The sequence below is a fragment of the Rattus norvegicus genome, chromosome 8 (genome assembly GCF_021556685.1).
Source record: "Rattus norvegicus strain SHRSP/BbbUtx chromosome 8, alternate assembly SHRSP_T2T, whole genome shotgun sequence".
Taxonomy (NCBI): Eukaryota; Metazoa; Chordata; class Mammalia; order Rodentia; family Muridae; genus Rattus; species Rattus norvegicus.
Genome location: NC_141541.1, coordinates 119,299,893 through 119,323,066, shown reverse-complemented (window position 1 = coordinate 119,323,066; position 23,174 = coordinate 119,299,893). Strand labels below are relative to the sequence as shown.

General features: G+C 43.6%; 1 protein-coding gene across 3 annotated transcripts in view; it reads left to right on the top strand.

Annotated features, from left to right (window-relative positions):
- Stac (SH3 and cysteine rich domain) overlaps window positions 1-23,174 on the top strand; it is a 122,556-nt gene that overhangs the window by 72,627 nt on the left and 26,755 nt on the right. For all 3 annotated transcript variants that reach the window (NM_001108784.1, XM_087562943.1, XM_087562942.1), the window contains 5 exon segments: window positions 8,645-8,745; window positions 10,238-10,319; window positions 11,503-11,618; window positions 13,071-13,149; window positions 21,976-22,040. In NM_001108784.1, the coding sequence (NP_001102254.1) occupies window positions 8,645-8,745; window positions 10,238-10,319; window positions 11,503-11,618; window positions 13,071-13,149; window positions 21,976-22,040 (443 nt within the window).

Here is a 23,174-nt window from a genome sequence, read left to right as displayed (position 1 = left end):
ATGTGTGCTAAATTGTGGTCATGTCGGTTCTTGAGTTTGACATAGCTGGGTCAGACTTAAGGAAGCTTAAGTGGTGACCCCAGAGTCAAGCGCTGCCCAGGAGGGGAAGCTCTCATTCATAGCTGGTCTTTGCTACTTTGTGGGTTCTTCTTTTTCCCACCCTTCATCTGCACCCCGGTTTCACCCCAAAACACTAGATAGGAAAGAAGGAAGGATAGAGGGGAGATCTCTGAATCTAATTCCTCTCTTCTTGTCTCACCCTTGACCATGGCTACTAGCAAACGTGACCATCCTCCCTAAGTGAGCAGCAATCACCAACCCTGCGTCTTGGGGCCCTCAAATGTACAGGCCCTCTGAAAAGTTCCCAGAATTCCCAACATCACACACCCACAGAAACTTCTTGCAGCAGGCAAAACCACACCTCTGCTGGGGCACAACACAATTCAGAGTCGGCTGCGACTGCCAGTCCAAAGCAGCCCCACATCCCTTCACCTACATCTAAAGCTGCCCCTGTCCCCTACAGATGAGTATGCCTTCATGGGCTCCCTCATCATCCAGGAGATGGAACGGGAGCTCCTGGGGGAAGGGCTGAGTGGGGCAAAGGTGCGGCTGTTGGCTGGGATTAAAATGGAAACATTCTCATAATAGTTCTATGGGTTTCTTTAAAGAAACCAAAACGTCAGAATTCTCAAAAACGTCAATCCACTAACTCAGAACTGAGGCTTCGCAAAAGGGCTCAGAGCACAAGGCTGCTGGGAACCTTTTAATAGTGTAAGACCTACTTAATCTACCCTGCCATGCTGTCTTCATAAATTACGCATGTATATACATGCACACATACCTGGATGTGAACATCCAAATATAGCTTATGTGTGGAAGCCATAGGTTGTTAAACAGAATCCTATTTTTGTATTTTATTGTCTTACAAATCTAGTATTATAAGAATCAACTGAAATCTTGGGAGATGGCTCAGCCGGGAAGAATGAGGTCCTGCATTCAAATCCCCAGTCCCCACAAAGACAACCAGGCAGGGCTGCAAAGGCCAACAACCCCAGAGCTAAGTGGTAGAGACAGGAAAGTCCCCAGTGCTGGCTGGACAGCCAGGCTGGCTGAAATGGCAAGCCTCAGCCCAAGGACAGCTCTGTCTCAAGTTATAAGGTAGAAAGAGATGGAGGAGGGAAGTTTGTCATTCCATTCTTCTCTGTTTGCCATGTATGTGCAATGGGCACACACACAACCAGGTACCACACACATACTACACATTAGCACATACACACAATAATAATAATAATTAATAATAATAAAACCAAGATGAGAACATGGTTTTGATTAAAGGAAGAACTATTCTTTATCTTTTTATTTTGTGGGTGCAGCAGAACTTTATGGATGGTATTCAAGAGAGTAAGGAGGGTTCCCTAGGCCCCTCCTGTTATTATGGGGTTCTGGGATGGAATTGTGAGGGCCATGGTCAGTATTGGGGGCCAAGTTGGGATGGGGCTCCTCAGCAACTGAGGGCCTCTCTCTTACTCTCAGTATCCTTGCTGGGATGGGGTGGGTGGGTGGTCTATTGTTTCCTACTCCTTGGAGGCCATGTAGGGAATAACAAGTCCCCGAGTAGATGCATAGCACACCTGGGAGCATGGTGCAGACAAAAAGGACTAATGCTCTGCCATCCTTGACTGACAGAAACTGGAGGGGGAAGATTCCTACCTCAGAGGACTGCTAAGATAAGAGGAGGGGTCTTGGGGCATATCTCCCTGAGTGCACCACATCTCCACTGATCTTGGAAGCTAAGCAGGGTCAGGCCTGGCTAGACCTTGGATGAGAGACTACAGAAAGACCAGAAAGCAAGACCAGAAAGCTCCCCAGCCAGTGCGTCACATTCTCAACATTGGCTCATTCTTTCCAGTGGAGCTACCAGCTACGGCTGTCCCTGCCTCCCTAGTTAAAATAACAGTTTACATACAAATCTCAGGGCTCGTTTATTAATCAAATGAACAAACCTGCAAGGAATTATTCATCCCAGTACATGAAAGCCTAACTGTTTTTTAATTCTTTTTTTTTTTACGGCATCAAGATAAGAATTCAAGTTTCTGACTTCTGGTGCAGAGCTTCCCCCTCTGGTGTGTCCATGTGTGTCTGTGTGCTCACTGACAAACTCTGATCGCTTTTCCATCAAAGTCACCTTTGTCCATGTACCAAGTGACAACATTATACTCCCTGGCTTCATCTGCATTTGTTGGCCTTTTGTGACTTTAGGACCTTAGAAATAGTCTTTATATCGTTATATCAACTACAACTGGCATGTGAAGATAATAGAAGTGCACCCCATATTCTGTATGTGCTGGTTGGTAATTATTATAAATGTCATACTTAGAACTATACATTCTAAGTAACGTGAGCACTTTATCATACTTGCTTTACTAAGCGAGTAAAAAGCAGTTCCCCCCCCCCCCCACTGATAGAAATTCCAGTTACCCATAATCACCACTGAAATGTTTTCATGGGAAATTCTGTAAGTAGACAAGTCACGGGTTTTAAATTGTACACACTGCTGACTTAGTGTCCACCCTGCCCCATTCTGGACTGAAGCGTCCTTTCCCCTACTGCACTGATCCTGTGTAAGTTACCTGCCTGGTTGTCGGTTATCAGACCAGTTACATCACTGTTGGTCATCCCATTCGACTTCATCATAAGGCTTTAGAGCACCTCCCATCACAGGAAGAGAGAGAGAGAGAGAAAGAGAGAGAGAGAGAGAGAGCAAGAGAGAGAGAGAGAGAGAGAGAGAGAGAGAGCAAGAGAGAGAGAGAGAGAGAGAGAGAGCAAGAGAGAGAGAGAGATTGATTTGTAGTCACATAAATTTCACTATGGTATAATGTTATGGTTATTTTATTTTATTATTAGTTACGATTGTTGCCTTTGCTAGTCACAATAATTCATAAATTAACTCTATCATAGGAATTAGTAGGAATAAAAATAGTGTATTTAGAATTCTGTACTACCCATGGCTACCCATGAGAGTAAGCAGGTGTGTGTGTGTGTGTGTGTGTGTGTGTGTGTGTGTGTGTGTGTGGTTACACAGGTTTTAAGTATTTTCCCAAGCCAGCTGGGTGTTGCAGCACCGGTCTGTAACTCAAGCACAGAGGAGGATCATGCTAACCTGGATTACACAGCAAGTTTGGAGTCTTGTCTCAAAGGAAAACGTTTCCCTAAATCATAGTGGGAAAAGCTTTTTTTTTCCTTACCTGACTTCCATTTACTTTCATCCAATGAGTTGCAGTGCTAATTCTATAACAGGAATTGTAGACAGATTTATAAAGTTCACATTTAACCATTGTGTGTTGCTAACTCAAATACTACACTACGCCTGTATTTCTTTCACAAATGGTTTTTCCCCTTTCTCCAAGTTATTTCTGCAGTTAAGGGCCCTCGATTGTTAACCCTTGCTTTATCTTTAACTTAGACCTTATATCGAATGTCCCTAATAGTTAAGCAATGCCTCAATGTCAAAATCTTTTCAAAATTGACGTAGACAAACTGAGCACACACCTGTAACCTCAGAATTCAGGAGGGGAAGTTAGAAGAATGATAGAGCTAGATCAAGACCAGTCTGAGCTATATAGCCAGACTTGGTCTCAAAAGAGAACAAAATAAAACACATGCACACATACACACACGTGTGCATGCATGCATGAGTAAGAGTTGAGATATAGCTTAGTGGTAGGGCCCTTGTCAATCATATTCAAAGCCATAGATTTAATCCCCAGCACTACCAAAAGAAAAAAACAGGATGGCCAGCTGTAAAATATATATTCATTACATTTCATTAATGGAGTGTCATTGTAATGAACAAAAATATCTATTCAGCTACTGACATGAAGAAAAAACTGTGTATATTTTTGTGTGTGACGAGTGTGTATGTATGTATGTATGTGTATGTGCATGTGGAGTGTGTGTGTGTGCATATTTGGGGGTGTGTATGTGTGTGTGTGTGTATGTGATGTGGGAGGTTTGCATGTGGAGTGTGTATGTGTGTGTGTGTGTATGTGTGCATGTGGTGTGTGTGTGTGTGTTTGTGTGTGCATGTGGGGTATTCGTGTGTGGGTGTGTGCATGTAAGTGGATACGGGTGTGCATGTGAGGGGAGTATGTGTGTATGTATGAGTAGTGTGGGGGTGTGAATTGGAGCACATGTAGAGGTCTCAAGTGTTGGTTACCCAGGGCCAACTTGCAGGGATTCTCCCATCTCTCCTTGGGAATGCTGGGATTATGCACATGTGCTATGGTGTAAAGAACAAATGAGATTTACATAGGTTCTGAGAATGCGGACTCAGGCCCTTGCTCCTGCACAGTAAGTAATTGCTTTAATGCCTGAGCCATCTCCCCAGACCTGAGGGGGATACTCAAGTGTTTTCTCTCAAGACTTATGTGTCAACTTCTTCACACTGTATTTTCAACATTTAATTCTGACTCAGTAACCCCAATAAAACAGCCCAATATGAAGCCCGAACCACTGTTGTACTGGCCTCTTCCTACACATTTGGAAGTTATGTCTAACCCCAACTTGTAACTCCCAAAAATTGTCTTAGTTTATGCTACGACCTCAATAGTCCCTGGAAAAACCTATGAATTAAGTAAAAACTTGACTCATTAGTTGCTGTCAGCTCCATACATCACAAGCCCTTCAGGTCTACTCTGATCTTGTTTCGTGTGTGTGTGTGTGTGTGTGTGCCCATATGTGCATGTGTGCATTTATGTGCATGTGTTTATGTGCCAGAGTGCTCATGTGGAGACAGAGGGCCACTTGCAGGAATTGGTCTCTCCTTCTACTGTGTGGCTCCTGGATATTGATTGACTCAGCCGTCCGACTGAAGAGCCAGCCCCTTTGCCCACGGAGGCATCTCGCCCTTCCTCTCATCCACCTTTTCACACAATAGCACATGAGAAGAGATGGAGACAGATAGTCCTAAAAGTGCAACAGTGGAAACCAGCTTGTCAGAGACTCACTCTGAAAGGCACAGCCACCACCCTGGTTGCATTGTGACCTTCACAGCCAGAGCTATCAGTGACGCACCTCTGCTGTGTGTACTGATTAAAGAAGCCTTTGATGACTTTCTGCTGTAGATAGGATTCATCTCTCAGGCCACCGGAACCACACTTGCCTGTCTTCCTTGTTCTGCCCTTTCTGAAAAAGCATTATCGCAACAGTTAAATCACAATTGTGTGTAGATTTGAAGGTCAGTTTAGGTGCTATGATTCACCACTGATATTTGCTGATTCAAATGTTTTACTATGATCCATTTCTCTCCTTACATATATATTATTTTCCCTCAAATTAAAAAAAAGTCCTTTCCACTCTCTTAATTTTCTATACCTCTGTAATTTATAAATACTCCCACAGATCTTTCAAGTGCTGCTATCTTTTATAATGTCCAATGTCAATAAACTTCTCTGTTCCTTTGTTTGATCCTTCAGGTTTCCCTCTTACTTCATCTTGGAGCGCTAGCCTGGGCTACTGCAGAGTTATGTGGACGACCCCACCTCTCTCCCATGTCTGCTCTACACTATATCTCCTGCTTTTTTTTTTAATTTCTTGCCTTATTCTCTCATTTTTCTAAGGCATATTCAACAGTAGTTATTTTTAAGAATGAGCACATAGAAAGTATTTTTGAAGAAAGGTCTAAACTTTGAGAAATATCTGTATTCTGCCATTACATAGGTTTGGCAATTTAGCTGGATATAAAAATCTAGGTTGGCAAATAAAAAATAAAAAAAAGAAATCTAGGTTGGATTTTTCTGCCAGAACTTTGCAATTTGAATGTTTTCGAGGTCCTATGGCCTTGCAGTTTCTAAACTGCCATTGTGAAATTCTGTGTCCATGTCTTTTTTAAATTGCTTACCACCGTGGATTCGCTAACTTTCTACCTTCCAAATAAATATTAAACTCACTTCTACACTTCCTGTTTTTATTTCATTTTACTGAGACTTTGATATGATTAAGTGTATTGTCCCAATCCAGTACATTTACTTATTTGAAATCCAGTAACATCCTTGTTCCTAAGTATTTAAACCTATGCAATCATTTAAGATGTTCACAATCATGACTCATCTGTTCACTTGTTTATCAGTATATCAGAGGCATGCACCCCTGCTTATATGTAGAGGTCAAAGGACAATCACAAGTATCAGTTCTCTCCTTTTATCAGTTCCAGGGATCAGCAGCTTCTGAGGGTTGAACACGGGTCCTCCTACTTGCAAGACAAGCCCTTGACCATCTTCTCTCTGCCTCCAGCCCCTTCCAGTGCACTTCTGTTTCACAGTATTTCCGATTTATGCTTATCTGATTAGGACATGACTTTGCCATAGGTCAAAGGCCGTCTCTTTTATGACACTGTTCTGTTAGCCACCCTGAGGAGAGAGGGTTCTCCTTTGAGGATGAAGGCTGTTAAAGGGATAAAGGTATCGGTTGCATTTTTCAATTTGAGGAGCCACAGTGGACATATTAAAAATTCAAAACTAGGTTTTTCTCTCTAGTCAAGCATAAGGGGAACATGTAACAAGGTATTGGTGATGGAAGGGTAACAGAACAAGATCCGGCCAGACCATCTCCAAATCTTTCTAGACTAAACCAGGACGGCTGCAGTGATCCAAATCACTCCTTCCCTATTCTCTGAACGTCAGAGTAGAAGCTTTTCCCCCCTTCAGTGGAGCTTGTCATGGCACAGTGGAAACGGGGACACCTAACAGTGAGTAATCACTGGTTTTTCTGACTCATTCCATGAAGCAAAGTACGAAAGCAAGCCGGAAAACCAAAGTCAGGGGAAGGAAATGCATGGAGGAAGGAAGAGGTGCTATCATTTATAATGACATCATTTCAGAGGAGAGCTCACAGTGGAACAGCTTCGCTTTGAAGAGCTGGCTTACGCTCTTATGTAGACACAAATAGCAGGCTCTGAATTGAAATGAAAGTCGTGGCTTCCAAGGCCAGCCTTTGAAAGAATAGCATGCTTTACCTGAATGATTATTCTTGGAGACAAAGGGGGCTTTCCGCCACTGCGTATAAATAAGTAACGTGCCTTCGTGGCGTGTGTGTGTGTGTGTGTGTGTGTGTGTGTGTGTGTGTGTGTGTGATTGAAAGAGAGAAGGGAGGGAGAGAGAGAGAGAGAGAGAGAGAGAGAGAGAGAGAGAGAGAACAGCTTTCTGTCTTCAGGTATAACAGCAACAGGTTCCCTGTTAAATGGCACTTCCCTAGGGGACTTTTCAGGTGACATCTTCCAAAGGATTTCTAGTTTTGCCTATTGTAGAGCTTGCCCCGTTGCTTTTCCCAGGTGAACTGTGGATCCTTGCATTTCTCTGTTATATCATCTGATTAATCCCAAATTCATCTCCACATACATTAAGCAATCCTGCAAAAATAGGAGATGTTAGAGCCAAGCTTCAAAAGAGAAAAATAAGGTAGGGTCTTTATTGCCTTGGGACAAATCATCCCTTATGCCCTCTAACTTCTTATTTTTAAAATTAAACCATCAGATAGAACTTCATATCCTCTTCTAGCTATTAAATACTCCTTCTATGGTGTTGCAGAATCTACTCCCATGAAGGACCTCAAATGGGCCACTGTGGCTTCACCACATGCTGTGACTAGTTTATTTAATGCGTTGTGTACAGGACAAACCACACATATTGTCCCTGGTTTCACTGGGCCCCCATCCAGAGGGAGAGGAAGACCAGAGCACACTTCCAAGTAAATACTTGTTACTACTTATAATAACTGTTATAAAAGATAATCCCGGGGCACTGCTCAAGGAACCTTAGGAGGTCTGGGTTATAGCTCAGTGACTGAGGAGGTACCTGGCATGTGTGGAACCCCAGGTTCTATGTCCAGCATGCAATGGGTGGGGCATAAAAGGAGAGAGTGGAGAATTGGAGAGGGAAAGAAAAAGAAGAAGGAGGAGAAGGGAGGTAAATGGGGGAGGTGGGAGGAAGGGGAGGACAGTGGAAGAGGGAAAGGGGACAGAAAGAGGAAGAGAGGGTAAAAGGGAGATAGAAGGAATGAGGAGAGAGAAGAAAATATTTAGACAGAGGAAGGGAAATGCTTGGTATAAATGACAGGTACAAGTATTGGCAGAAGAGCGTCCCAGATATGAAGCAGTGTATGCAAGGGCTTGGAGGGGCTAAGAAGCTCATGCGTCCAGAGATCTGAAAGAAAGCCACATGGCTTACACCTCATGAGCATGAAGGATCACAGGCTTCCCTCAGCTCACATCACACTTCCCCCAGCCTGGTGAGAGAGGTAAGGTGTCAGGACCAGTGCGACTCAGTAAAGATCAAGAGAGAAGAGACGATTGCCTTCAAGAACAGCCAAGAACATGGATTTGCTAACTTGGGTTAAGACAAAGAAAGCAAGGTGGCTCAGATTCACTAACATCGCGATAGCTAAAGGAGAATACCTTACAGAAAACGTAGGTTGGGGGAATGCATTCATTATTTTACATTTTGGGCATTTTCGAGTTTCGTGAGGAAAAAAAAAAGTTCTCAGAGAAGAATTAACTTGTTGAGAAGTACCACTTTCTTTCAGTGATTTCGGACCAGATGACAGGAAAGGACAATCTGTACCTAACCAAAGTTTGCTGTGTGCCTGACAGGAACACATGCTAAGCACGGACTACGCTGTGGAGCCTGCAAGATGAGCATTCATCACAAGTGTGCAGACGGCCTGGCACCCCAGCGGTGCATGGGCAAGTTGGTAAGGGCTGGTGCCAGACAGAGCCCAGGAACTCACCCCCACCTGAGTCCCTTTCCCCAGGAAGCCACACCCTATAATCCCCTCCTCAGGAGCTCTGAGGTTTGCTCATAAGCAGTGAGCTGCCACTCAGCTGAACTGGCCCAGTGATGAGCAGAGGTGTGTCAGTCTCTGTAAGAAAACCCACGCTGACAAGGAGTCCTGTCCTCAGAAGGGTGTCAGGCATGTCTCAGATTGGATCTTCTCAGCTGTAGTACTTATGTTCTCCCCTCCTGGGCCAATTCAGGTTTTCAAAGAGAAAATTAAGTATTCCGTGAGCCCCTATCAGCCCATGCAAACTAGGGTGCTTTGTTATAACTGGTTTACTGGGTTGTTGGAGTGAGGGTAGAGAGAAAACCAAAGAGACCCCACCCCCACCGGAATGTACAGAAGTCTGCCTCCTGGGACAGTCTGGGCACATTCTGCTCAGACCATCTCAGGAGTGAGGGCTTTGGTCCCAGTGCACCCCAGAACACATTTGAAGACCACTGAACCCAGAGTGACTCACACATTACATCAAGAATGTCTACCATAAAGAATAAGCAATGATCTTTAGACACGGTTAAGCCCAGCCCAGGAAAGGAATTCTGTTGACTTTCCTGGCTCTAAGGAAAAGTTCACGGTAAGTTAAGTACAATATCTTAACACCAGATGTCAGGTCACTGAAGACACACCTTCAGGGTAGAGCGCCATGTCTATGCCCAAAGCCCATCTCTGGCAGTGCTCTGACGAAGATGAGCAGCACATTCAAGAACATGTGTGAGGACTCATGGATGCTCACGGGGTCCAGGTTACCAGGTCACCTTGCAGCCCTGGAGCATAGCAAGCTTAACTTCTTAGAAAGCGCATCCAGTGACTCTAGCTTTCAATGTCTCCTTCTCTTAAATCCCTGTCGCATCTTTTCCTTTCTGCCTTTCCAAGAGTAGTTCCCACAAGACAAGGATAAAAGCCCACGGGTAATAAGCCAGGAACTCAATAGAACACACATTCTCTCTCTCTCTCTCTCTCTCTCTCTCTCTCTCTCTCTCTCTCTCTCTCTCACACACACACACACACACACACACACACACACACACACACACACACATACACACACACACACAAGCTAAGTGGATGATTCTTGGTGACAGTCTGAAAATATTCAAGGGCCTTGGGCATGCCCAACATCTACTTTCCCCTGTGTGGGCTTTTTACAATTTGAAGTGCCCAAGGTAAGCTGTGGTGGAAAACTGTTAGATGTATCCTGGGGTGAGGGGTTTCTGCATATAGGATACAGTACAAGAGGCAGGGAGCTTACCTCTCTCCCCTCCCCCTGTCAGTGATAAGTTATTAAATTAATAGGCTATGTCAGTACATTAAAGGAAGACAACAACTGGCTTTATTTTTAGGGCTCTTGCTTGGTTTTCTCCATCTCCTCTCTGGCGTTGAGACCTTCTCTCTTCCATTCTCTCCCCAGCCAAAAGGATTCCGGCGTTACTACAGCTCCCCCTTGCTCATTCACGAACAGTTTGGATGCATTAAAGAAGTTATGCCCATTGGTGAGTTGGGACAGTTAATGTGAGGCAGGATTTTAGCAGCAAAGTCAATGATGACAGTCACCCTATATGGATGGACCCAAAGAGCCAGAAGGACAGCCTGAGATGTGTGTGTAATGGCTCTTTTAGCTCTTCTCAGTTTGCTGGAGAGGAAAAGTTTTTTCTTCGTCATCTCCCTGGTGGAGTTTGTGAAAATAGCAGAGTCTCAAAAGTAAACACCACACTTCCCAGGTGTTCAGCAACAAGACAATACACTTGCCCTACCATCAGGAGCAGCAAAGCAGCACACCGTCAACAAGGGGCATGGTACCCGGCAGCCCTGGTGCAGAGTCGGCTCCCCACTTATCAACTGTGTCACTGAACCCTCTGCCATATACTGTAAGATAGGGCCAGTGATGGCTAGTTTTTAGAAGAGTGTGTGTGTGTGTGTGTGTGTGAGAGAGAGAGAGGGTGGGGGAGAGAGAGAGAGAGAGAGAGAGAGAGAGAGAGAGAGAGAGGGAGAGAGAGATTTGCTGAGTAGAAACTCAGTGTTGGTTTTTAATACACACACACATGCACACACACACACGAACACACACACACACACACACACACACACACACACACACACACACACTGTTTAGTGAAAACCTGAAAGCACCCTCTACAGATGTGGTGTACACATTTTCTTTCATGTTCCCTCTTTAATTGGCTTGTATTTCTTGTTTTAATTGCACTCTCATTTTGTTTTGTTTTACATACATGCAAGCCTCTACAACCTATGGTCTTTTTAGCTGGATGGATTTAAAACTCAAAGTGACAAATGGAAGACAGATTTTCATTAGAAACGCAATGTTTGAGGAGGGGGTCACTTCCTGTTCTTTTGAGAACACTTGTGTCCTACACCGAAATGTTTCTCTCAAGACTAAAGTATCTTGATGAGCAGAGCTTCTCGCTGTAGGAAACGAACTGGTCCCTGGGAAGAATCTTCAAAGTGTAGTGGGAATAATAACGAAAGAGGGAAACCAACCACTTGGGAAGACTTCAGGGCAGAGTTCTGGTTGGACGTATCAAGTTCCCTGAGAGAGCAAGACCTTTTGATGTGAGCCCTCATCCATTAGAAAAGCGTCTAGTTCTCAAGGTTCTCTGGCAGAGATCTGGCTTCCCTGGTCAGCTGGGCTGAGATGGGTCTTTTCTTCTTTTGCAGCTTGTGGCAATAAAGTGGACCCAGTGTATGAAGCCCTCCGATTTGGCACATCCCTGGCCCAGAGAACAAAGAAGAGCAGCTCAGGCAGTGGTTCTGACTCACCCCCCAGAACCTCGGTAACCGACCTCATTTTCAGTTCTCTGAAGGGTCTGGGTGGGCCCTGAGGAGATGGCTAAGCAGGCTAAGTACTAACAGGGCAATCATGAAGGCCCAAGTTTGATCCCCAGAACCCACGTAAAAGCCAGTGCAGCTCGTGTGTCTGTAACCACAGCATTAGGGGAGAGACAGCAGGTCCCTCGACTCATTAGCTACCCAACCTCAAAAAAAAAAAAAAAAAAAAAAGCCCTCCAATGCCACACAATTTCTGAGGGGTCATCTTTTTTAAAATGATTTATTTTCAATTTCATGGGCACTGGTGTTTTGCCTGCATGTGTGTCTGTATGAAGGTGTTGGATCCCCTGGAACAGGAGTTGCAGACCTTTGTGAACTGCCATTGTGGGTACAGGGAATTGAAGCCAGGTTCTCTGAAAGAGCAGCCAATGCTCTTAACTGCTGAGCCATCTCTCCAGCCCCGGGAAGCCATCTTTAAACTCGTTGTAAGCTCTGTCCTTGAGAGAAGAATCACGGTCATGTTTCATTGTCTACATTAATAAATTCTCAAGAAGGAAAAAAGTGGCAAGTAAAAAAAGAGTGAAAACGACTTCTATCATTTCCCCAACTTAGGCATAACACTGAGGCCAGCTAGATCTGTCCTCTGCTTGGTAATGATAAGCAATAGTGGTTTGTTTTCTGGGGGACACCTAAGAGGAAGGGGACGTTGCTCCCCACCCTAACGAGAGCATGGCAGCTGTCTCAGGGATACCTTAATGGTCATTTCATGTAAACACTGAAAGATTCAATAGTAAAATGAAAGTGTTTGGCTCTAGGGGACACGGTCTCAAGGCACTTAGAACATTACCCGTGACACTGTGCATGTGTTATACTGTGTGCAGATGTTCACACATGTATGTGTGTGCGTGCATGTTGAGCCCAAAGGTCAAGGTGAGACATCTTTCTCTTTCATGCTCTATCGTTCTCTCATTGGCTAAGCTCAGGAGATCTGCTTGTCTCAGTGACCCCCAGCACTGGGTTATAAGCTCCTATGGCCCTGTACCTGGCCTTTATCTAAGTGCTGGGGATTTGAACTCAGGCTCTTGTGCTTGCACAGCAACCACTTACCCAACTGAGCCATCTCCCAGTCCCCTATAACTTATCCATTTTAAAACACCTAAGCCCTCATGTCATTCTCATCTGAAGTTCAAAGGGTGATCGTCAATTAATCTACTGGAAGAACCATAGAAATGGTGGTGCCAAATGTGATTTCAATAAAAACCACGCGGAAGTGTGTGAGTGTGAACAGACAGTTGCACACCCCTTAACATGTGAATCAAGGGTGGATTGCAACTGCCGGAAGTTCACAGACGCCATACAAATCCCTCTTCAGACCCAGCATTAGAGTTCTACTCGGTGGGGCCATGATACAGTGTGGCTCACTGGCTCATTCTGTGCTATCTCCTGTTTCCTCCAAGACTTCAGAGCTGGTAGAGGTTCCTGAAGAGGCTGATGGGCCAGGAGACGCGTCTGACATCAGGCCACGGAGCAACAGTGGTGAGTGGGAGACAGTTCTGCAGAAACCAGAGCATGCATGTGGTCAGGGGCTGTGTCCATTTCTCTCAGGCTCCTCTCACCCTCAGATAGCTCTGGTATGACATGAGCAAGAATCCAGTGTTACAGAAAGACCAGTAGGCCCAGCCATGAAAATGCCTAGTTGTTGTTCACAACCCTTTTATGAATGAGTGCTTCCTCCTCTGACTCAGATTAAACCTGGGAACCTGACCACATAGAGCTTACTTTGCACCACATCTGAGGTACATGAATCAGGTGAGCAAGGGTGCCAGTCAGAGGAGAGGGGACCACAATCCACATCCCAGCCCTTCCAAGAGGCTATTAAGATAAGTGCAAAACACACCGCAGGGGATAGGAAATAGCCCCATCAGTGCTTGCCTTGAAAGCACAGGGCCTAAGATCAATGTCTAATAGTCCACATTAATCCCACAGTAAAAAAAAAAAGTGGGTAGACCTGAGGAATGACAGCCATGCAGAACAGGGCAGCGCCATCCTGGTCCAGGTCTGTATAGAACCTCATGCCTACCAGCTGGATTTAGCCAGCAGCCCCAGAGTCCCTCATCTCAACGATTAAGCCACAAGGTACATAACTAAATGTGCACATTCCTGTGGCAAGTCTAGCCAGGCACTCGTGGTGAGTCTGATCTCTGTAGTCTCCAATCTGCATGCTCTCCCCTTCAGCAGACGTGAGGGACAACTGGGCCTCAGCGAGCCTTGCTGTGGACTTCACTTTGAGACTATGAGGTGCTGAGGAGCTGCTTTCTACCTCATGTCTGGAAAGAAAATATTGACATCGCTAGAAGTCCCAATAGGCTAGGCATGGCCACACCCATGCCCAATAAGCTGATTATATGGATGGATTCATGGTGGCAAAAAGCAGACTGAAAAGTGTGGCCACTGTGGGAAAAGAAACAGACACAGGGGTCCAGGGTACAGTCATGAGGTTTAAAGAGAGGACAAGGTAGGCTAGAAAGATTCCTCACTGGTTAAGAACACTTGCTGCTCTTGAAGAGGACAAGAGTTCAGTTCCTGGTACCCATCAGGCAGCTCACAACAGCCTGTAACTCCAGCTCTAGGAACTACAATGCCCTCCTCTCTTCTCCAAAAGCACCATACACATGTATGTATACATGTGTGTACACATATATGCACATGCATAAATAAGAATAAATAATCTCTTAATAAAGGGAAAGAGGTGTGCCTTATTAAGGAGTCTTGGTCAAGCTATAAACCTGCCCTGCCCTGACCCGCTATTATCTCAGCTTCATCTACACTGTGGTCCAGCGTGGTGGTAAGTTGTTAATCTGATATTTGCAAGGGTACAGCCTCATCTTCATAAATGATGGTCCCTATCTGAGGGGTTTTGCTCTTCTTGGAGTCCAGAGTGACTTAGGAGGAAGGTAAGGACCCCTGCTTACCTCTGAGCCTTAAGCCAACTACAGATACCAAGTGAAGGCAGGGACACAGACTCTGGCCTTGCTTGTCATTGCGGGTCTCAGTGGGGAGTCAATGCTTGGTAGCAAAAGCAGCTTTTAAGTGCAGTTTCAATAACTATGATTCCAAAAGGCCACCATGATGTAAGATGTAATACCACCCACAGAACTTCAGTCCACCCAGACTGCTGAGCCCAAATGCATGTAAGACCTGTGGTGCCTGGGAAGTAGGACTAGAGCATTTAATTTCTCCCATGTCCAACATTCACATACATCTCCAAAGAGCACATTCTGAAGAGATGAAATGTTAAGAACAAACAGCACTAAAGCCTAAAGTTGACTATTGTCCACCTACTGCATGTTAATGAGAAATTCCATAGCCATATCAAAAGAAATCTGTGGAACTGGACATTGTAGCACACACCTGAAATCCCAGTGCTCAGGAGGCAAAGACAGGAGGGTCCCAAGTTCAAGGCCAGGCCAAACTACATAAAGAGCCCATTTCATTTTTTCCTTTAAACAAAGGAATAAAGGAAAGAGAAGTAATAAAAGAAAATCATAGAGAGAGATTCCATTAGGAGTTTAGTGAGCTATATGAGTTTCCAAGAGGCTTTGAGCATTTGTAAGTCCTTTGATGAGCAATAGCTTTTTCACAATGCTTTAGCAGCCAAAGGGGTTAATTAGACAACTGTTTTCCCACGCTCTTTTACTTGATCTCAACCCCTCATCCACTCAGTCTTTGAGATGCCAGGAGAAAGCTGATGTGAGTCCTTAGAGTCCTTAGAGTCCTCTTGATCGTGGCAAGAAGGCATGGCCTTTCAGGAATTCTGTCATAGTGCTGAGTGACATGTTTCATCGTGTCCAGAGAGCACACACAGTTCACAAACATGCTATGTCTTCCAGTCAAATGCCATGCCACATTTCTTGAGGACTGTCTCTCCAACCACCTTAGAAAAGGATTCGTTTGACACTAATGTCTCCAATGCTAAGACACGTTGCTCTTCTAAATTGTCCTGGGCAGGTCTGAATTCTACTTTGTGGTTTCAGTTCTCCTGGGTCTACCACAGATGTAGACAGGGGAGGTGCTGGTCTCTGCCTTAGGCTTCACTGCTAACAGCTTCACTGGTGGCAAAGCAAGAAGGAAATGGAGAAGCAATAGCCAGCTGCCTGTTTCTGCTCAAAAATCCAGATAACAGAGTCCCGGGAGCCTTCATCACTATGACCACACTGATCATGATTTCCCTGGAAGAGGAGAGGGGTACCAAACATGAGCAATACACAGTCTTAGAACCTTTCTTCCAAAATGGCCGAGCCAGTCACATCCACTCAGGGATATCACAAAGTCTGATGCTGCTCCAGTTTGCACTCAGTGAAGAACTTTTGCCCGGAAAGAAAAATAAGCCAACTTAGGTTTTGAACACATACTTTTGTCTTTAGTATATGTTGTTTCTAGATCAAAAATGCTAAAGTGTCACCAACCGGGGAGGGAAGAAGAAGAGATGGATGGGGATGGGAAGAGAAGACAGGAAAGAACAGGAGAGGGGAAGAAGGGAAGGAAGGGATAGGAGAGGGAGGGAGGGAGAGAGAGAGCTTTCCTTCTTGAATTTATACTCTAAATCCATGTCCCCTGTATAAGCTTGGCAAAATAATTTTTTTAAATTGTCAAATGAGATCAGATCATAATTTGTGCAACAGAGGCAAGGGTAACTCCTGTCTACAGAAATTGAAATGGGGAATTCAAACACTCCCCACAGTAAAGTTTCAGCAAACACAATTTAACAATCAAAAATTCAACATACAGGAAAACGTGCTACTATCAGGGAAAGGTAGCAGGACCAGTTAATTTTAGGATCAGGGCCTTAGAGGAATATACATCAAAACCAAACGGAATTATGTAGTCATTTATGTTTAAAATATAAGCCAGAAAATGTATCAAAAGAGCAAGAGATTAGCAAATACAAAAATTTGAAGAAAATGCCAGAGAGCGTCTAGAATATTGTACAGCAGAAACGGGATTGTCATGTTGAGTCAGCAAATAGATGCCATAGAAGAGAGAAACAGCATCTAGAACAAGGCCGAGGCATACTGAATACCCAGGACAACAAAGTCCTGGAGTCTGGGAGTAAAGGTATTAACAGAAAGTGTGTACTTCCAAAATGCATCCAGCTGACGCTCTTGAAGTCCATACACAGAGGTGGGAGTGAAAGAACATTCCAGAACATTCTGACTGAAACCTTACAGAACTGACTGAAGACACCATTCCCCAGAGCCGTACCTAGGCATCTCTGTGATGCCACAGGACTTCAAAGGTGGCCATGTATCGATGCAGACTGAAAGGCAGATCATGCACAGTGGAATGACAGTCATATTAAGAACTCCTTATGGGTTATAGCTGAAGATAAAGAACAGGAAAATGGCATTTTTAGTAGGAAGGAAGGAAGGAGAGGGGGAGGGTGGGAAGAAGGGACTGACTGTTAACCTTGAATCCTAAAACAACCACAGCAAACACACTGAGACAAGAAAGAATGAAAAGCAAAGAGAACGGCAGGCCCAGTGAGATGGACTCGTGAGTAAAAGTCTATCAACATAGGTTCAATCCCCAGGCCCCACTGGGGATGAGGAAAACTGGCCCCTAAAAGTTGTCCTATGCATGATGCCCACATGCGTACCACCTTCATGCACCGCATGCACATGCAATAATAACAAATAAAGGAGAAGAGGGAAAGTGACGGGTGCACAGTTCAGTCAAGCAAACACTGGCTACTTATTTTTTAAAAAGCAATAGTGCCTTTAACATCTGTTAATAAAATATCTATAGTGCTGATCTATAAATAGCGGGCATTCAGAGATCCTCATGCTGTTTGAAGGAAGTGTAAAAATATTCCAGTTTAGATCTTACTGAAATGTGCTTCTTCAAAGACCCAACACAGCTACACAAGAGATAATAAAATAGATCAAACTTTCCCTACTACGAAAGCTAACAGAAACTGAATGCTAAAAATGGAAAAGAAAAAACAATCCACTGAAGAAAAAAACAATCCTTAGGATAGATACCCCAGGTTATCCTCTAGACTCCATACACATGCAGGTATACACATACACACTCACACACATACACACACACATATACATACACAGTCTCTCTCACACACACATACATACACACACTCACACACATACACACACTCACACACACACATATACACACACAGTCTCTCTCTCACACACACATACATACATACACACACACTCACACACCCAGAAACTCAATAGACACACACATACACACATACACACACACATATACACATACAGTCTCTTACACACACACACACATACATACACACATACGCACATACACACACACAGACTCACACACACATACACACATATATATACACACACATACATACACACACACTCACACACATACACACACTCACACACACACATACACACACACAGTCTCTCTCACACACACACACACATAAATACACACACTCACACACCCAGAAACTCAATAGACACACACATACTCACACACTCACACACATACACTCACACACATGCACACATACATATACATGAATATGCATATATAATCAATAAAATGTCAGGAAACAAAATGATATTCCATCCATAAAAGGCATGAGGATGGTAATAATAAAGACAGGAATAGGCATCATTAAATTGCAAAGACGGGGTAATAAATCCTGTGTGTGTTAGAGAGAATAAAATTTATAAGCCCTAACAAATTTTAGGTTGGAAGAGAGTGTGGGATCAAGACCCCATATCCAGAGGGGGAACAAAACACAGAGGAACAAAAAGACTGCCATGACAATATTCTCACCGGTAAGCTTGACAACTTTCTCTAAACAAGTTCACCCGACTGTAGCGGGATAGAAGCAGAAAGTGTGCGCTGTTCCTAACCCTTCTAGAAACCTCACTGATAATTTTTTTTGATTATGGCAAAAATCCCAAGGATGGACAACTTCATGGGTAAATTCTACCAAACATTTAAGGAACAGAAAATTTCCACGTTATACAAACCCTCTCCAAGAAACGAAAGTACAGCGAGGAGGCCAGGCAGCCACATTCTCCAACGTGGTTTACAAGGTTATTGGAACACTGATTTCAGAACCAAACAAGGCCAGAGAAGGGAAAATCGCTGGCCGCACTCTCTTGACTATGGATGCGAAGTCTGAAGTAAGAGCCTCGTGAGCTGAACCCAGTGATGTCCCTTTAAAGGTTACCGCATGAGGGCTACATTGGAATTAGCCCAAGAACTCAGATTTGGGCTCACATCAGATAAGCTGGTGTAGTGTCATGCATAGGTAGGACAAGGCCATCAACTCAGGAAACAAAAAGGGAGTGTCATGGTTTGTATATGCTTAGCCCAGGGAGAGGCACTATCAGAAGGTGTGACCCTGTTGGAGTAGGTGCATCACTGTGGATGTGGGCTTTAAGACCCTCATCCTAGCTGCTGGAAGCCAGTCTTCCACTAGCAGCCTTCAGATGAAGATGTAGAACTCTCAGCTCCTCCTGCACCATGCCTGCCTGGATGCTGCCATGTTCCTGCCTTGATGATACTGGACTGAACCTCTGACCCTGTAAGCCAGCCACAGTTAAACGTTGCCCTTTGTAAGACTTGCCTTGGTCAAGGTATCTGTTCACAGCAGTAAAAATCTCACTAAAACAGGTGGCATGGGCGTCACAGGTCCTCTGCAAAGTGAAAGAGACAGAAAGTGGAAAGCAAAACAAGGCGTCCCTCTGGAAGCAACTAACTGAGTTGCTGATTCTCAGCAGCTAACAGCAAAGCCTCCACATGCACCGGACATGGCTTCTGAACATTTGTCGTGAGATAAATAACCAAATTATTTTCCACAAAAAACTTTAAAGCAGCAAAACCGACAGGTGTGCAGTATAGAGTTTTGTGGTACACACGGTTGGACAGTACACACGGTTGGACAGTATACAGTCATGTAGTATACGTGGTTATGCAGTACACATGGTTATACGGTATACGGTTGTATAGTGTACAGTTGTGTGCTATATATGGTTGTGTAGTATACATGGCTATGCAGTGTACACAGTTGTACAGTATAAAGTTGTGCAATATACGGTCATGTAGTATATACAGATGTGCGGTACACATGGTTGTACAGTATACAGTTGTGTAATATACAGTTGTGTGGTATACATAGTTATGTAGTATATTGGACTGTTTGGTATACAGTTGTATAGTATATCCAATTGTATAGTATACAGTTGCATGGTATATGCAGTCACATGGTATATATAGTCACGTGGTATACCCAGTTGTGTGGTATATAGCTAGTTGCCTTACTTTCTCTCATTTAAAGCAAATCGCAGTTTCAAAAAACAGTTTGTGGCAGAGGGCAACTGTCTTGCAGGGGTTCTGAGTTCAGTTTCCAGCACCCAGCCAGATTTGGTCACCAACTCCTATGCGGAGTGGCTCACAATCACCTGCAACTCCAGACCCAGAGGATCTTATACCTTCTTCTGGCCTCCATAATCAATTATACTCTTGTACACACACATACACATATACATACATATACTCACATGCCAGTTAAATAACTAGAAATAAAATCTTAGAAAGAATGGCTTGTGGAAATAGATTTTAAAATTTCCACTGCTTCTGGTTACATTCTGCTTTTGATTGCATATCTAAAAGCAAACTTAAAGTCACTTCAAATAGTTTTCTCAATAGTTCACAGGAATAATACATATTTTGAACTAGAAGCTCAGATAGATATTCAATAATAGGATAAAATACTATGACATTCAAAACTATGCAATCAGTCCAAATAGCATATTATAGACTCTTCCAATAGGATTCCCTTTTTTGATTGTTTCCATTTAAATATTTAATATTCTTTTGGGAAGAATATAGTTTTATACTTACAGAATCAAATGTTTACAGCAGGATTTCAGAAGATGATATAATACCAGAAAAGAGTGTTGCATGTCTCTGCCCTGTTCCAACAGGTCAACACCAAGTTAAGTGTCCAAATGCCCCAGGCAAATTCTTGGGAAGGGACCACTCACATCTCAGTGTTGTACCATGGGTAGCACATAGGCACCTTGGGCATCCCTGTGTGAAAGAAATACATCTGTAAACTCTGGAATTATAAACTGAATACACAGGATACCTAATTCTCCTCAGTATTTCTTCAGAGGCTCTTGCTTTGAATGTGTTTTTTTAACATAGAAGTTCCATAGACTGTTTTCATAACATTAGAGGTCCTGGTGGGATGGCTCAATGGTTAAAGGAGCTTATGTGCAAATCTGACAACCTGAGTTCAATGCCTAGGCCCTACATGATGGAGAGAAGGAAGTGATTTCCACTAGTTGTCCTCTGATCTCCAAGGGCCATGTGGTGTGTAACATGCACATGCATACACACACAGTGTGATTTTTACAGAACTAAGAGAATGAATGAACAACAGAGAGAATGGGGATACCAATGAACCAAGTTATTCCCGTGGGATGTACCATCCTATATTGATCTCTTCTTGATATTTTAAAGAAAAGACTGAACATGTTATTCTAAACTGCCAAGTCATCCCAGTGGTAGATTAATTTACAGACCCAACCCTTACTGCATACATTTGAACCCATCGACCTCAATTTACTACCCTAAGGAAGATGTATCTAGTGAGAACAGTAGCCGGCATGGTCATGGACCAGATCTGGCAAGTTTCTGTGAGGACCTCTAGGCAAGTGTGCATCTGGGCAGTGAGAACTGCCCATCTTAAGAGGTTTCCTTATCAAAGGCAGTGCCTTCAAGGTGATACCTTCAACACAAATGGAAGAGAATTACGCAATTCCAAAACTAAGCTCAAAGAAAATCAGAGCCAACAACCTCGGTACGTTGAACATAAGCAATCAGGGGGGTGTTCTGAAGTTTAACGTGAATGCTTTAATCTTCGAAACAGAATAAAGACAGCATTAAGAAGCTAGCATTGTAATATTGGATCCAAAATTCTGGTGTTTAGGAAAGGTAAACTGTTCAAAGGCAACAAAATTATCTTCCCAAGAGATTCCACACAGCGAGCATGCCTCTGCTGCTGACGGAGGACCGCTAGAAGAGACCTGAGTTTCAAACCCACACTTGGCCAGTGGGGGCGGGGGGATGTATCACTGAGCATACATAGACTGGGATTCCGACTAGGGTTAACAGGATGCTGCATGAGGAGGAGGGAAAGCATCTCTGAAAGAATGAAAGTAGGATAACAAGAGCCAGTGATAAGCTCTGGCTCGGGGGAGAATCAAAACAGTCTCTTCATCCACGTCCCTAAAAAATGGCTACCGGCCACACAAAACCCCTGTGCTTTCTTTCCTCCCTCAGTGTTTACATATCCGGAAAATGGCACCGATGACTTCAGAGATCAAGTAAAGACCATAAACCACCAGGTATGTAGACATCCCAGAACAGGTGAGAGTTCCTGGATGAAGCTGTCCACCGTCACCAAAGTGGATCCCAAAATGTCTTTGGGGGCCGGTGGGATAGTTTCATGTCAAATTATCTTTTAAAATCATTTGGAGAAAACTGTAACATGTCTGATGACAAGAGCCAGTGAAGCACTCTGTGATGTCACATGATAAATAACACAGAATATAGAAGGTGAAAAGGACAAACACTGTATTAATGACATGCACACATTTCTGCCATGTGCTACTGCGAGTTAAGGCACATTCTGTGTTAATCACCAAGTCATATTATGACTACACTGCGTGCTATGCAAGAATATACTTTTGTATTAGATATGTTCATTCTCATAATACACATCTAATTATCACAGATTCAAGCAATACTGCCCAAGGTTCCTGAGCTTTAAATCGTAGTAGATTGAAAGGCCTGTGAGATGTCTCAGTGAGGAAAGGCTCTGCTGTCAAGTCTACTGACCTCAGTTCAGTCCCTGGAATCCACATAGTAAAAGGAGAGAACCAATTCTCCAAGTTATCGTCTGACTTCCACATGTATACTTTGGAGTACACATGCTATACACATACATATATACATACACACACACAAACACACATACATACATACTTACATACATAATAGAAGAGTTCAAGGCCTTAAAAAGCCTACAATATAATTGTATCCAAGTCTCATGTTTTGCATCTATACATAGAATATATTTATTATATTATAAACTGTTGTGTAATTGCATGTATGGAATATATCAGTTTAGCTTGTATATTATAAAATGTAAACATATCTATAGTGTTACAATTTTGGGGTTAGTGATAACAGCTAGTATTTATATGACACTACAAGGCTCCTTTATAATCTAATAAATTGAGGGCAATAGTAAAGCCTACCTAATAGGGTTGTGGTGAACTCTAGTTATATTAACACAGGTAATAAAGCACTGGGCAGGCAGCCGGTGAGCTATCAAAGTTGGCAGCTTTTATTATCACATTTGCAAGATTTCAAAGTCAGTAGACGGTGGTACTGTGACATAAACTACCAGGCCAAAGCCAAGAATCTATGCTTTTTCCTCACCACAGATGAACACATTGCTATGAATGAACACAGGG